Source organism: Drosophila pseudoobscura, chromosome 3, assembly GCF_009870125.1.
Source record: "Drosophila pseudoobscura strain MV-25-SWS-2005 chromosome 3, UCI_Dpse_MV25, whole genome shotgun sequence".
Classification (NCBI taxonomy): Eukaryota; Metazoa; Arthropoda; class Insecta; order Diptera; family Drosophilidae; genus Drosophila; species Drosophila pseudoobscura.
In genome coordinates, this window is record NC_046680.1 from 7,780,526 (window position 1) to 7,793,629 (window position 13,104).

General features: G+C 49.3%; 4 protein-coding genes across 10 annotated transcripts; 2 read left to right on the forward strand and 2 right to left on the reverse strand.

The window, feature by feature from the left end:
- robo1 (roundabout 1) lies at positions 1–8,204 on the reverse strand. Of its 7 annotated transcripts, XM_033378054.1 has the most exons (19): positions 7,467–8,204; positions 7,296–7,367; positions 6,867–7,121; positions 6,667–6,788; positions 6,404–6,584; positions 6,210–6,328; positions 5,679–6,132; positions 5,132–5,611; positions 4,987–5,069; positions 4,767–4,927; positions 4,613–4,694; positions 4,380–4,550; positions 4,225–4,317; positions 3,961–4,159; positions 3,629–3,903; positions 3,270–3,570; positions 2,979–3,205; positions 2,588–2,919; positions 1–2,522 (listed from the first exon to the last, which is right to left on the reverse strand). In XM_033378054.1, the coding sequence occupies exons 3-19, from the start codon at positions 7,024–7,026 to the stop codon at positions 1,766–1,768; spliced, it is 4,197 nt and encodes a 1,398-aa protein (XP_033233945.1). In that variant the 5' UTR covers positions 7,027–7,121; positions 7,296–7,367; positions 7,467–8,204; the 3' UTR covers positions 1–1,765. The 7 variants fall into 7 exon arrangements, with proteins under 7 accessions (XP_033233945.1, XP_015039380.2, XP_033233947.1 ...); XM_015183894.2 differs by lacking the exon at positions 7,296–7,367 and having other exon boundaries at positions 8,073–8,204; XM_033378056.1 differs by lacking the exon at positions 7,296–7,367.
- Positions 8,205–8,763: 559 nt separating this feature from the next.
- On the reverse strand, positions 8,764–11,910 carry LOC4803840 (dynein regulatory complex subunit 2). Its single transcript, XM_001360456.4, has 5 exons — positions 11,717–11,910; positions 11,390–11,642; positions 11,105–11,328; positions 9,739–10,302; positions 8,764–9,685 (listed from the first exon to the last, which is right to left on the reverse strand). The coding sequence occupies exons 1-5, from the start codon at positions 11,855–11,857 to the stop codon at positions 9,257–9,259; spliced, it is 1,611 nt and encodes a 536-aa protein (XP_001360493.4). The 5' UTR covers positions 11,858–11,910; the 3' UTR covers positions 8,764–9,256.
- Positions 10,419–11,395, forward strand: Obp59a (Odorant-binding protein 59a). The gene is made up of 2 exons (XM_001360457.4): positions 10,419–10,794; positions 10,850–11,395. The coding sequence occupies exons 1-2, from the start codon at positions 10,441–10,443 to the stop codon at positions 11,090–11,092; spliced, it is 597 nt and encodes a 198-aa protein (XP_001360494.3). The 5' UTR covers positions 10,419–10,440; the 3' UTR covers positions 11,093–11,395.
- A 215-nt stretch (positions 11,911–12,125) lies between the features above and the next one.
- Obp58b (Odorant-binding protein 58b) lies at positions 12,126–12,978 on the forward strand. The gene is made up of 3 exons (XM_001360458.3): positions 12,126–12,211; positions 12,264–12,618; positions 12,675–12,978. Exons 1-3 carry the CDS (start codon positions 12,164–12,166, stop codon positions 12,884–12,886), a joined length of 615 nt encoding a protein of 204 aa, XP_001360495.2. The 5' UTR covers positions 12,126–12,163; the 3' UTR covers positions 12,887–12,978.
- The last annotated feature ends 126 nt before the right edge of the window (positions 12,979–13,104 follow it).

Below are 13,104 nucleotides of genomic sequence, written 5' to 3' on the forward strand. Positions count from 1 at the left end.
ATACATGCGCGGTTCTAGGTGCTATATGATCTCTATATACGTACGTATAGCTATAAGTAATGCAGATGTGTGTGTGTTTGTGGGTGTGTGTGTGTGTGTGTGTAGTATTGTTTAAACGTTTCGTTGACTCAAGTCCAAATGGATATCCGTCATATCCAATTCCACTCGGCTCTAAACACTTTTCCGTCAGCCCTAACCATCCCGCCCTATTCCGATCTCCATTCAGCTCACGCGTTTAGGTTCTTCGAAAAGTGTTTGGGCCTCTCCGGCCAGCCGAAGTCTCTGAGCATTTCTCTTGGCTTCGATGATTTCGATTTGATGATTTTCGTATTATCCATTTTGCATTTCAAATGTGGTACGTGTCTAAGTTCTAAATTATGCTATATATTCTCCCAAAAACCTCCCAAAACCTCACCAACGTCTATCAATCTGTCTGTTCGTATGCGTGCGGGTTTTCCAACAAACATTTCTCGTTGTTCGAACGAAATAAACGAAAAACTCAAATCGAAATCAAAAAGGCATACATAACTAAAAAAATAAAATGGGTTTAAAATACTATAATGGGGGTATATCACAGGTACATTTTAGACTTTTACTTTTTTCAAAATGCAAGATTGTAGAAAATGTATGTCGTGGAGGGGATCTGCACAGCGGACACTGGACAACGTAACGGAAAACTGGGGAGTAGCTCGGTTAGCCGTGTGCAGGTCCTAAACTTGGCTAAATGCTATGTAAGTAGTCGTGTAGTCGTGTGTATGTAGTTCAGTATGTATATATGTATATCTATATGTATATTCACTGGGTCACAAGTCACCACCGTATTTGTGAAGTATAATATATTTTTCTTTTTATAGAAAAGCACTAACCATTAAACATTGCAACTGCCGTCTCACTTGTCTCCCTCGTCACTCCTTAGTTCTCCTCCGTCATTCCTCATCACAAGTCCGAGGCGGAGACAAGTATTCGATTGTGATCGTAGATATGAAAGAGTTTTGAATACAAGTACATACTATATTGTAGTCAGTATCGTTAACGTATTCGTATCAAGCCTATGACTAGGACCAAAAACATGCTGTACATATGTATATCTAATCATATGCACTCTGGTTCTAACTACATACTCGAGTCCTTGCTCAGTTTACTCAGTGTACTTTCTATGGCCTGATCTGTTTAAATTGCTCAATAAGTTCTCTTGAGTACGTATTTCTTGAAGATCTGTTCACACTGAGTTGGGCTCTGAACTCTATATTGAAGGATAGCCCATGCGCTTATCCCTATCTGAAGCAATATCTATCGTACAGCACTCGTATCTATCTCTTAAGTACTTTATGTTTTTCATGAGGGAAATTTTTGGGTGCTAGGAGGGGGGCGATGCTGGGGAGCATTGTGCTTGTCTATGAATGTCTAGGCTGTATGGATGTAGTAATGGAAAATTCGTAATTGCTAAAGCTGCACAATGCCCCCATGATTGTGGTTGTATATGATGAGTGCGTGTGTCTGTTGTGGCAGTCGTACGTATTTGATTCCATGGTTCGTAGTCGTATTCGATATTAGTGGGAAATTATGGCGCAGAAACTTTGAGTTTGTCCAAGCGGCTTTCCCCAGGCTCGAGGACTGGGGCCTAACCGCTGGCTAAGTTCGATATGAATGAAAAGTTAGACTAGATGCTATTTAATACTAAACCACCATCGGGGAATGGCTCTGCCTCGACACACCGTCTCCCCATGATGACTCGTTGGGAAGGAAGGCGTCAGCTAGTTCCGCTTTAAGTATTCTTAGCAGTCATGTGGCGGGGAGCCGGCTCGCCTGCCTCGGCGTACAGACAGGAGCCCTCGCTGCAGGAGCAGGTGTCGCCCTCCCGGGAGCTATTGCAGCAGTCGCTGGTGTATGTGCGCTCGCGCAACTCGTAGTCTACCAGCATGTTCTCGTTCTCGCTCTCTAGGCAGGGCTGCACCAGTTGGGTGTTGGCGTGACGACGGTGGCCAGAGCGCTTGCCACTGGTGTGATCCTCCGCATGCAGCTGCCGCTTATGGCTGTGCGAGGCTCGGGAGTGGTCCGAGCACTCGGAGGAGCACTGGTAGATCTGGTGACTGGAGGTTGTCGGCTGCATTGGATGTCCCTGTAGAAGAGGTACAACCGGCTGGTACCAGCCTTCAGGAGCCGGAGCCGGCGGCGGTGGCTGCATGGGCGAGGCCAGGGCATCACAGCTGTTGCAGGATCGATTCTGGGCGCAGCGTGATGTATTCAGGCCCGCCTGGTACTCGCTGGCAGCATGGCGATGAGTGGGGAACTGAATATGCGTGGGGGGACCTCCGCCAGGTGCCGCGGTGGCAAAATAGGCCGGCAGCTGGGGCGGGTGCTGATTGGTGGGCGTGATCTGGTAACGATTCTGGGAGCCGCCCACAGATGACAGGGGATTGCTGTATACGTTCTCTGGTGGACAGCCGGGTGCGTATTGTGGAGAAACGCCCCAGGCTGAGAAACCACCGGAAGAGCTGCTGTGAATGGAGGCGTTCAGGATGCTGCATTAAAGGGGAATGTCTGGGTGAGGAGTGATCCATTTTATGGCTGGTCATGCGGCTCTTACCTTTGGTTTGTGGAAATGCCAGATCCTCCGCTCTTGGAGCTCTTACGCGAAGACTCCGGCGAGCCCTGAGCGTAGCCATAGGTGGATGATGGTGGCGGGTGCTCCGGCGGTGGTGGCAAGAACTCGGACCAGTTAATGGTCTCCACTGGATATTGCAGATAGTTAGATTTTGCAACGGGAGCAACCGCTCCCTGTCCAGCAAAGGCATCCGAATAGGGGGAATGTGTGCCCGAGTCCTTGTCGGTACTCAGGGAAGTGGGTTTGGTGCAGGTCTCACCCGAAGCGGTGCCAATGATCATTGTGGTAGCATAGGGAGTGGGATTATCGGGGCTCTGGCAAAGAATGCAAACGGATTAGATGGTCAATCTTCAATATCTAAGATGGAACTCACCTTGCGGCAGTTGTAGAACGTGGTTAGGTTGCGGGTATCCACTTCGGCATAGTCGGTTCCCCCATCGGAGTTGTTATAGTTGGACTGGCTGCTGTTGACATGGGACAGCAGCTTGGACTCGCTCAGTCCCGAGTCCTTATCAGTGTCGGTCGGACGCCAGTTGCGATCAATCCACAAACTTTCCTTGCTGTTGATATTCAGGGCAGTGATTTCGTTGTCGCTCACAACTAGAATTGGAGGGAAATGTGAATGAGAGGAGGCTGCAATCAGAAGTCTATCCATTTCACTTACCACTTAGGTGGCCCAGGTCCTTGGTCATCTGATGTCTCCGCTTGAAGTAAACCATGGCTATGGCAGCGGATATGACCACTCCTAAGAGTATGATGACAATCACAACCATTAGCCAGATCCCAGGCAGATAGTCCGAGGACGTCCTGTGTGTGGTGGGATGGGTGTCGCTATTGGGATGAATATCACCCATTCCGTTGTGGTAGGTTAAGTCCTGACCCTCCTGATGCCGGCCATCGTGAGTCCCGCTGGGATGAGCCCGCGGTGGGTGCACATGGTGTGTAGGATCCATGAAGAGAGAGATCTGAGAAAACACGAGATTAGGAGAAGAATCCAACTCTGAGAGCAATGTTTTCACTTACCGGCTTGGAGTAGGGCCCATCGCCTGCCTTGGTAAAGCAGTTCAGACGCACACTGTAGACGGCTCCGGTGGTGAGATTGTTCAGCAGCACCGATGTGGTGGTGGAATTGAGCGTCATGTTGGCCAGCACTTTCATGGTGTTGCCCGCGCTCACCTCGATTTTGTAGCCATACAGATTGCCATTATGGTGCTGGGCAGGGGGCGGCGTCCATCGTACCCATCCAGCTGTTTGGTTATACATCCCGATTTGTATATTATCTGGCGGAGCAGAGGGAACTAAGGGAAAGAGCGAAAAAATTAGTGAGAGCTTGATCGTTGAATGGTAAAGCTTACCATCTTCGTAGGTGAGGGCCACCTTCGAGTTGCTGGGCTGTCCTTCGATTGTCTCAAAGAAGGGCGTCAGGAAAAACTCGTATTTGGTGTACTTCCTTAGATTCCCCACCACAAACGACTCGACCGAGGCATCCATGACAGTTAAGGAGTGGTACTGCGCCGAGTGCGAATTTGTATCCCTGTAGTGAATGCGCAGGCCCTGAAAATAGATCGGAAAGAAGAATTAGCTGAGTTATACACCACACAGTAGTATATAGCACATACCTCCACATATTTCTCATCTGCGCTCACATGCAGCATCCAATCGAGACGCACGGCACTGGCATTGATGGCCGAGGCATCTATCAGCTCCACAGACTGCATATGAAACAAAGAGTTAGTCGGAGTTTTAAATCCTTAACGGAACCTCTAAAACTTACCTTTCTAGTGAGCAGATTTCGAGCTGCCGACAAGTCATTGGCCGAAGCCGCATCGAAGTCTTCGCCAATAGTTTTGATGGCATTCGATAGGCCCGAGGGTACAGACACGCCTTGGGTGTTTTCCGCCCTCACCAGGAAGACATACGAAGTGGCGGGCGTCAAATCGGATATCTGCAGAGGAAAAATTCAGGTTTTAGTCATCGAAAGGAGTTTTGATTTGAGGGAAAACATACAGTGACTTGAGTATCGGCCACACGATGAGCAGCCACTATCCAACCAGTTTGCAGATCCGGACTAAAGTACTCCACAGTGTAGCTGTGTGATAGAGAGAGAAAAAGAGACACTTTTATAAAGAATCCACACTGGAATAATCTGACAAAATCTTACCCAATAATCGGCCCCACGGCGCCTGGCTTCTCTTGGCTCTTGGCCCAACGCAGGGAGATACTACTGCGACTGGCATTCAGTACTTTGGGTGTGCCAGGTGGAGCCGGATACGTGCTGGGATCAGCAGCGCGATGCATTGAAGTTGCGCCCGACTTTTCAACCTAGCAAATGAAATCAATTGTGTGTCAGGTGCAAGGGCAACTTTCAAGCTTAAACTCACTGTAAGCGTTGCTGACCAGGAGGTCTCGCCACGTTCCGAGGAGGCAGTGCATGTATAGAGACCAGTGTCGCTCAGTTGCAGATCTGCAAGGGTCGAAGATACTTTATTTATATCTATTAGAATGGGGATAGCGACTATCACTCACCATCGACTCTAAGAGAGCTGCTCTGGATGATGCTGTGGCGATTGCCTGGCTGCACGGCATACCCGTTGTGGAACCATTTAATGCGGGGATTGGGAGTGCCAGTGGCACGGCAGGGCAGTGTCGCCACAGCTCCTTTGGGCAACGTCTGATTGGTGGGCCCTATTTGGATGATGGGCGGCGGACGTTCGTCTACCGAGCTGACCTGAAGGAAGATGCGCACTGTGGAGGAGTCTACGACACTGAATGCGGAGCAAACGTAGAAGCCTTCGTCATCCTGCTGGACATCGCTGATCTGGAGCGTTCCTTCCGACGAGACCTGCTGCCGGCCGTGAGAGCTGTTCGGGAACATCAGCGTGGACACGCCTTCTTTGGTCCAGAAAACAGAAGGCGGAGGGTTGCCAGAGGCCATGCAAGGAAACTGGACAGCGCCATTGAGGCCCACTTTCTTGTTGCTGGGCTTTCTGGTAAAGTTTGGAGGAGCTAATGGATCGAAGGAAACCATAGATAAAAGAGGTTTTTCGACCCAATGAACAGATTTAAATCCTACCGTGCACGGTGAGCGAGGCTCTGGCGCTGATCTGACCCACATTGTTGTGCGCCTCGCAGACATAGGTGCCTTCATCACTAGGCGTAATGTTGCTGAGCTCCAGGCTCTTCTCGTCGTGCAGGATTCGGGCCCGAGACACGGGTATATTTCCCTCCTCCTTCTTCCAGAGGACCTTTGGCGGCGGATCGCCGCCCACGGAGCAGTGGAAGGTGGCTGTCTGCCCGTACAGCATCACCTGATCCTTGGGCTCTTTCATGAAGTATGGCTTGACCTGTACAATCAGCTTCGCGTAGCTGGACTCCCGGGTGCCAACCAGATTTTGGGCAATGCACTTGTAGTTGCCCTCATCAATGGGCTCCACATTACTGATTAGCAGATTACCACCATCAACAATCCTCACGCGAGAGCTGGCGCCAAACGACATGGCTTTCAGGTCATCCAAGGGGACGCCATCCTATGTGAGCAGAGAAAGGGGAGCGGATTAATATATGAATTGCTGGCTGATTTAAGTGATTGTCGTCTGGGTCTTACCTTCATCCAAATGAGAGTTGGCTCTGGAATGCCTTTGGGCGGCCCACACTCGAGCAGAGCTGTCTCGCCTTTGGCCACGCGCGTGTCTTTGGGTTCCACGCGAAAATCGTCGCGCAGCACTGGCAGAAAAAAGAGCACAAGCACAAGAGATTAGTGTGTGGGCAGACAAGTTGTCGAGAGTTGATTGGACCTACCAGCTATTTGGAGCGAGGCATGTCGACTAACGGCCTGGCCCACACGGTTCTTGGCCACACACCAGTACTCGCCGCCGTCCTGCTCCTTCTTGCCCTGCATCGTGCGGTAGAAGAACAGGGCGCCATCCTTGAACTGGACGCGATGCGACTTCTTCTCATTGGTGCTGACGGGTTCGCCGTCCTAACGAGGGAAAGCAAAAAAGGAGAAAGTTAAGAGAGAACTTAGAGCCACTGAATAGCGTGTCCGCTGCCATCCGTCCTACCTTGAACCACTCGATGGTGGGCTCGGGCTTGCCTTCCACCTTACAATTGAGTGTCGCTGGCTCATTCTTCTTCACCACCAAATCGGTGGGATGTTCAATAATGCGTGGCGACTGATATTGGGCTGCAATTGGAGGGGAATCCAAGAGATTTGTGAGCTGGAAATGAGGGAACTGAACTGGGCTTTCGCCCTCGAGTTTACCTCTGGCTGACGGCGGCGTCACCAGGCCGAGCAGCAGCAGAAGAAGTATCATCCTACTCCCCCTGCTGCCCCACAGGGTTATTCTGGATGATGTTGGATGAGGAGAGTTAGTGCTCGTGCTCCAGGTGATGGCGATGCTGAGACGATGTGGTCGATGCATAGGATACGGTGACAACGACAGTGCGTGGAGAGTACTTATATTGCGTAGTAGATGATGCGAGAACTGGCGACAACCATTTTAGTTGTGTGTGTAGCCTGCGATGCGAAACGCAATGTAGAGGAGTATGAAATGTGGGCAGCTGTTAGTTTGGCCAGGCTTAAAAGAGCACATTGGGGATACACATGGACATGGGAATGTTTGGTGGGTGTAAACGGAAGGCAGGCGTGGCGTGGCGTCGCAAAACCCCCTAAAGCATTACAAGGGTTTACCTTTCGATTCGTTTCGGTTTTTATCTTCCGAAATTATTCTTCGTCTGCTGCTCCAATTCCATTCACATTTCCCTGCCGAGATAAGCACTCACTCACTTACACACAATACACACGCACAACCAATAAAACATACATATGCATATGTACATGTATGTATATACTCCTACCTACATATGTCTATGCTTTTCCATTAATTTTATTTCTGTATTTATCTCTCTCTTTGTGTTTATCTCTTAGGCGGCGTCAGACAGGCAGCGACGAAAATTTACAATCCAAATTCTGATTTGGAATTCGATTTCATTTGATTCCGATTCTCACACTTTCTTTATAACGTTTTATCGTTGCTTTTTTTCTATTTATTTTACGCTTTAGTTTTATTTTTCAGCTTTCCTGAATGATATTTATTTGTCGATTGGCCTCTCTTTCCGTTTTCATTGTCGCTTCTTTTTCGGGGTTGTTTCTCAGCTCGCGCACATTTTCCACATTTCCCGAACGAAATTTCTTTTGGGTAATTTTACAAGAACAAGAACATGCTGCCCCCTCTCTCCTATTACAACAACTCTCCCCTCCTCCTATCACTGCTGGCTGTTCCCTCGTTCCCGTTCCATCCCGTTACAGCGTTGTTGTTGTATCTATAACAGTGTTGTATCTATAGCTCACACTCCCGTCTCCTCGGGCTGTAAAAAACTGCATCTGGAATTTACACCCCAACAGGGAGCCTTGCTGCAGATATTTTGTCCTCCTTGATGGGTCTCGCCACTAGTGCACTACACTTACTTTAACTTATTAGCCAGGAATTAACTTTTCCTGCCTATTTAATGACAATATCAATATATCAAGTCGCGTTTGTTGCTACATGCGTTTAAATGGCAACTACACGACAACTACACATTTGCTACATAAAGGCAGGAAAAAAGAGGGTATGGACAATACACAAAACGGCCGAGAAATTGCATGCAAGATAAAATGCTACCCACTTTCTCAATATACTGTCCCACACGCGAGGTGAGGTTGGTACGAACATTGTAATTTACCTTGGCTTTTTTTGCCTATTGTCCATACCCTTTTTTAGAGCCCATTCAAAACAACAACTTATTTTTGCGTTGCATTAGTCTTATATTTAAATTAAACCTTATATTTACCGATTGAAAAACTAACTTGCCGGGAGTGAAATGTTATATGCAGGCGCATAAAGTAAGATACCACATTATTTACTGATCTGGCAGCACAACGAACAATGCTATAAACACTGTTTCAAAATCAGCTATTTTATAGCTAGTTCTGGCTCTTTTTAATTAGATTTCGGATATACGGAAATTGCTATTAGGCTGAAATCTGGCTATATAAAATATATAGTATTCAACTAAGTTTTCTATTTTCTTTTGGAAATTCAGCCACAAAAACAGTTATATTTTCTTCTAAAAAGTTGGCAGCACTTGAAAGAGTGTATAGAAAATGACACTGCACCTTTTTCACTGATCTGGCAGCTCGATTTATTTAGTTTTGAATTTGTAGCAGCCTCTTCGTTGAGTTTGAATTTTGTATTGCAGAATTTAGAAGTTTACAAAGCGCCTTGGGAAAATCCTCTTAATAGGGCGACTTGTGCTTGAATGTGTCCCGAACCTGGGCTTTCCTCTGCTCCTCCCGTTTGTGGCTGTAATCCTGGAGCAATTTTTGCAGATAGGCGTTGCAAAAGGCCATATCATTCTTATTTTTGCTCAAATAGGTATTCCGGACTCTAATTGGAGAGAAATCACGATAGTTCTTCACCGTTGTTTGGCGGTACTTTCCCAGGGGCACGGCCAGGTTCAACGTTCCATCCCGATTAAGGGCACACACGAGCTTCAGCAACGCCATGTCCATGTGCCCTCGAAGCGGCGTTTTAGCGCCAAAGCGCTTTGTAATATTCCAAATGTTATGCATGTTAGCCTAAAGAGAGAAAGTAATTTTGACACAAATTTCTACGATGCCCTCTCATTCCTGGCCAACTCAGGTCGTCCCCTTGCTAGATTCCGGGATCGAACCGCGTTGGAGAAGTTCGCCTCAAAGGCGGCCACTCGGCCACGGCTGGGACGAGATATTGGAGGAGTGGGAGGGGGCGGGCGGCGGCCAGTGGGCAGGGCGCTCTTCACCTGCTTGGGCTGCAGCTGGAGACGCGTGACGCGATCCACAGACATGCTCTTGGGCCGTCTGGATAGGTAGTCGTGTATGTGGCTGTTGGAGCCATTTCCGATGTTCAGGTTGACCAGGTACTCCTGGAGTTCCGCCTTGAGTTGGCTATTGGACGCCTCCAACCTCTTCTTCTGCTGCTTGAGGCAGGCCACGTCCACGGACACATTGTTGACGCGACGCCAGAAGGTGTCCATTTGCGGCACCACTCCTATCTCATCCTAGGGGAAGGCATATACGTATTAAGGGGCATTCCAAAGATTTACATTCGTACCTTGAGCAAGTCAGTAGATGCGTCGGATCGGTCCTCAACTTCACGAATCTCAATGATCTCCCGCGACAGCTCGGGAAGGAGGAACATCTTTTCGCGCTGGGTTTCCATTTTCGCACAGACCGCCGACAGCTGAACCAAGGTCTCGCCCTTCCCGACGATTCCCTGCAGGGTCTCCTGCGCATTGTAGCTCTCCACGGACATCAGCTTGAAGGTCTGGTGATCCCTGGCCACCTCCTGCTCCACACAGGTGCGCAGCTCTCTGAGGCGGTCGGTTAATTGCTGCTTGATGGCCTGACGCTGCTCCAGCTGGGCCTGTTGCTTAGTGTAGAACTCCTCCGAGACGAGCCGAAGGTTTGCCAACTGATCGATCAGGTCCTCAATGTCGTAGGTTTGTTGGCTGATCTGCAGGGCGGCCTCCTCGTCGCGCTGCTTCAGATCCACATATTCGGAGTAAAAGCCCTCGATGTGCTGGCAGTAGCCAGCGAGAACCGACTGGTAGTCCTGCCAGAGCTTCTCCAGCTTGGCCTCGCCACGGCTGGTGATCTGCTCCAGCTGCAGTTGCATCTGAAAACAGGCACGTAATCCGAGTCATAATTGATGGATGGCTGCATCCATTGTGTGTCAGTCAGGGCATCAATTAGGGTGTCATTCCACAGTGCTATATATAAGGCTGGGCTGCTGTTCGTGCATTCAGTTTCCAAAATGATCTGGCTGATCTTATTCTGCCTCTGCTGTTGCTCTGTGGAGGGCCTCAAGTGCCGCGCCCAGGAGGGCTACGGCGAGGCGGAGTTAAAAAGGGTTGTCCGCAGCTGCATGCACCGCAGTGGCAACGACAACGGCAACGGCAACAACAACGGAAATGCACCGGACGACAACGAGGACAACCGAGGTTATGGGAGGAAGGTAAATCGATACGACTATGGCCAGGAACAGGACGGTAGAACTAACAATGGCTACAGGTGGCAACGCAGCCTGAAGCAGACGGAGAACAGAAACAGCTCGGAGAGCGAGGGAGGTCAGTGTGTGGCCCAGTGTTTCTTCGAGGAGATGAATATGGTAGGTGACAGTATACTGCATTTCAGCCCATTCATCCTGTCTGACTCCTCCACAGGCGGACGGTAATGGCCTGCCCGATCGGCGCAAAGTCAGCTATATACTGACTAAGGATCTCCGCGATCGGGAGCTGCGTAACTTCTTCATGGATACGGTGCAGCAGTGCTTCCGCTACCTGGAGAACAGTCGCAACAGGAACAATAAGTGCTCGCAGTCCAGGGATCTGATCAAGTGCATGTCGGAGTACGCAAAGGCCCAGTGCGACGACTGGGAAGAGTACGGCAGCCTGCTGTTTAATTAGAATGACACTTACACCGCTCTTAAGGTCCTCACACCGATCCAGGAATCGTTCGTGGCTGTCCTTGATCTCCCGATCGGTGGTCTCCTCCACCTGATAGAATACGCACTCCAATTCCAGCTGCTTCTGGGCGTGCATTTCCCGGAAGCCAGCCGAGTCCTGTTCCCATTCACCCAGAACCGCCTGCTTATCCTCCTCGTAGATATTCCGAAAGAACTCCAGCCTACTCCGGTGGATACCTAGATTAGATGGTTTAATAGTCAAGGGGTAAGGGTTTTGGGAAATACACACAAATCTCACCAATGATACCGCTTATATTCTCCATGTGGGACTGCTGCAGATTCGCGTACATATCCTCCGTGGATCCGATGTGCGCTATGAGGCGCTGTATTACACTGTCCTTGCGCTTCAGAGCCTCCTTGAAGAAGGCCTCCACGTCGACGATTTCCCTTCGCAGCTCCTGAATCTTTACCTGCCTTAGAATGCTGCGCCACTCCTGATTGATTTTGGCCATGTTCAGCCGCCCGAAGGCGTCCTCCCGCTTGAGTTTGTTCTACGGAAAGGGAACATGACTAGAGTCATTAGAGTCCTTCTGGTTCAGGCCATCACTTGAGTCCAGTAGAGTACCTTCATGTACATCGCAATGAGCTGCATTTTCCGGCGCCTCGTCTCCTCTTCGGCGTCGGCTCGCATTTGGAGATAGCGGGCCCGCTCCTCCTCGGACATCTTGGCCAGCTTGTTGCCTTTTCCTTTACCCTTTTTGCCCATCGCAAATCGTTTTTCTTTTTAAATGATTGCCCAAATCGACTTATCAAATTTCAAAGGCCAATTTCTGACTAATAAGGCGAGCGACAGCCTCGCCTCGGAAAATTAATAATAAATTGCGTGACGGCGTCGCTATGACAGTGCCACGACCCCTCGTCGACTGTCGTCAGGTCTGTTGCCATAATAATGGGCCCGAAATCAAATTAATGTCGGAGCATTGTGGGGGCCATTAGGTCTGTCCATCAATGGGGAACGGTGGGCCGGTATAAAGTCGGACCGGGCCAGCGAGGGGTTTCACAGTTTTCAAAAATGGTGAGGGCAACCTTTGTGATCTGCTTGGCTGTGGCCCAGCTCCTGGTGGGTAACTAAAATCAGAATAGAGCAACTGATTGATTTTTCACTAATGTAGGGGAGACTCTCGGCAATTCGCGTCCATTGCCGGCATGTGGAGCGCATTCATGAGGACCACATCCACTACTGCTGCAAGCATCCCGACGGGCATGACGAGGTCACCGAGATGTGCGCCAAGCAGACAAGTTTTCGACTACCTTCCACCGAGGAAGAGGCCATGGAGGATGTCACCGTGGACCAGGCCATGGTGGGCACCTGCTGGGGCAAGTGCGTCTTCGATCAGTACAAGCTGCTGGACAGCAACGACACCCTGGACATGATTGCCGTCCACACCCACTACAAGAAGTACCACAAAACGGATCCCGAGTACGAGACGGAAATGCTGAACGCATTCCAGAAATGCCACTCCAATAGTGAGTTCAATTTCGCGAAGAAGAAGCTCTTAATCCATGTGGCACATCCTTTCCAGCTGAGGATGCCGCATCGCAGTTTCTGTCTCTGCCCATTGTGAGGGCCTTCGGCACGGGGAAATTTTGCAAGCCCGCCTCCAGTGTGATCCTCTCTTGCGTGATATACAATTTCTTCCACAACTGCCCCCAGAGCCGTTGGTCGAATTCCACCGAATGCGAGGAGACGCGGGCCTTTGCCAAGAAGTGCAAAGATGTCCTAACCACCATGTGAGGAGGGGACTTTTAAGGAAAGTCTTCGAAAACACTTGAGAAAACATGCTTTTATGGGTACAGAAATGATCATTAAAGGATCATTGAAATATATAGATTGAAAGTTAAACATTAAAAGAGGATACATTCAATATCCGGAGGGTTTTTCCTATAACCTTTTTTCCTTGATTTTAAAAAAAATTTATTTTCAAATTTAGTACAATACAAAATACTGTTATA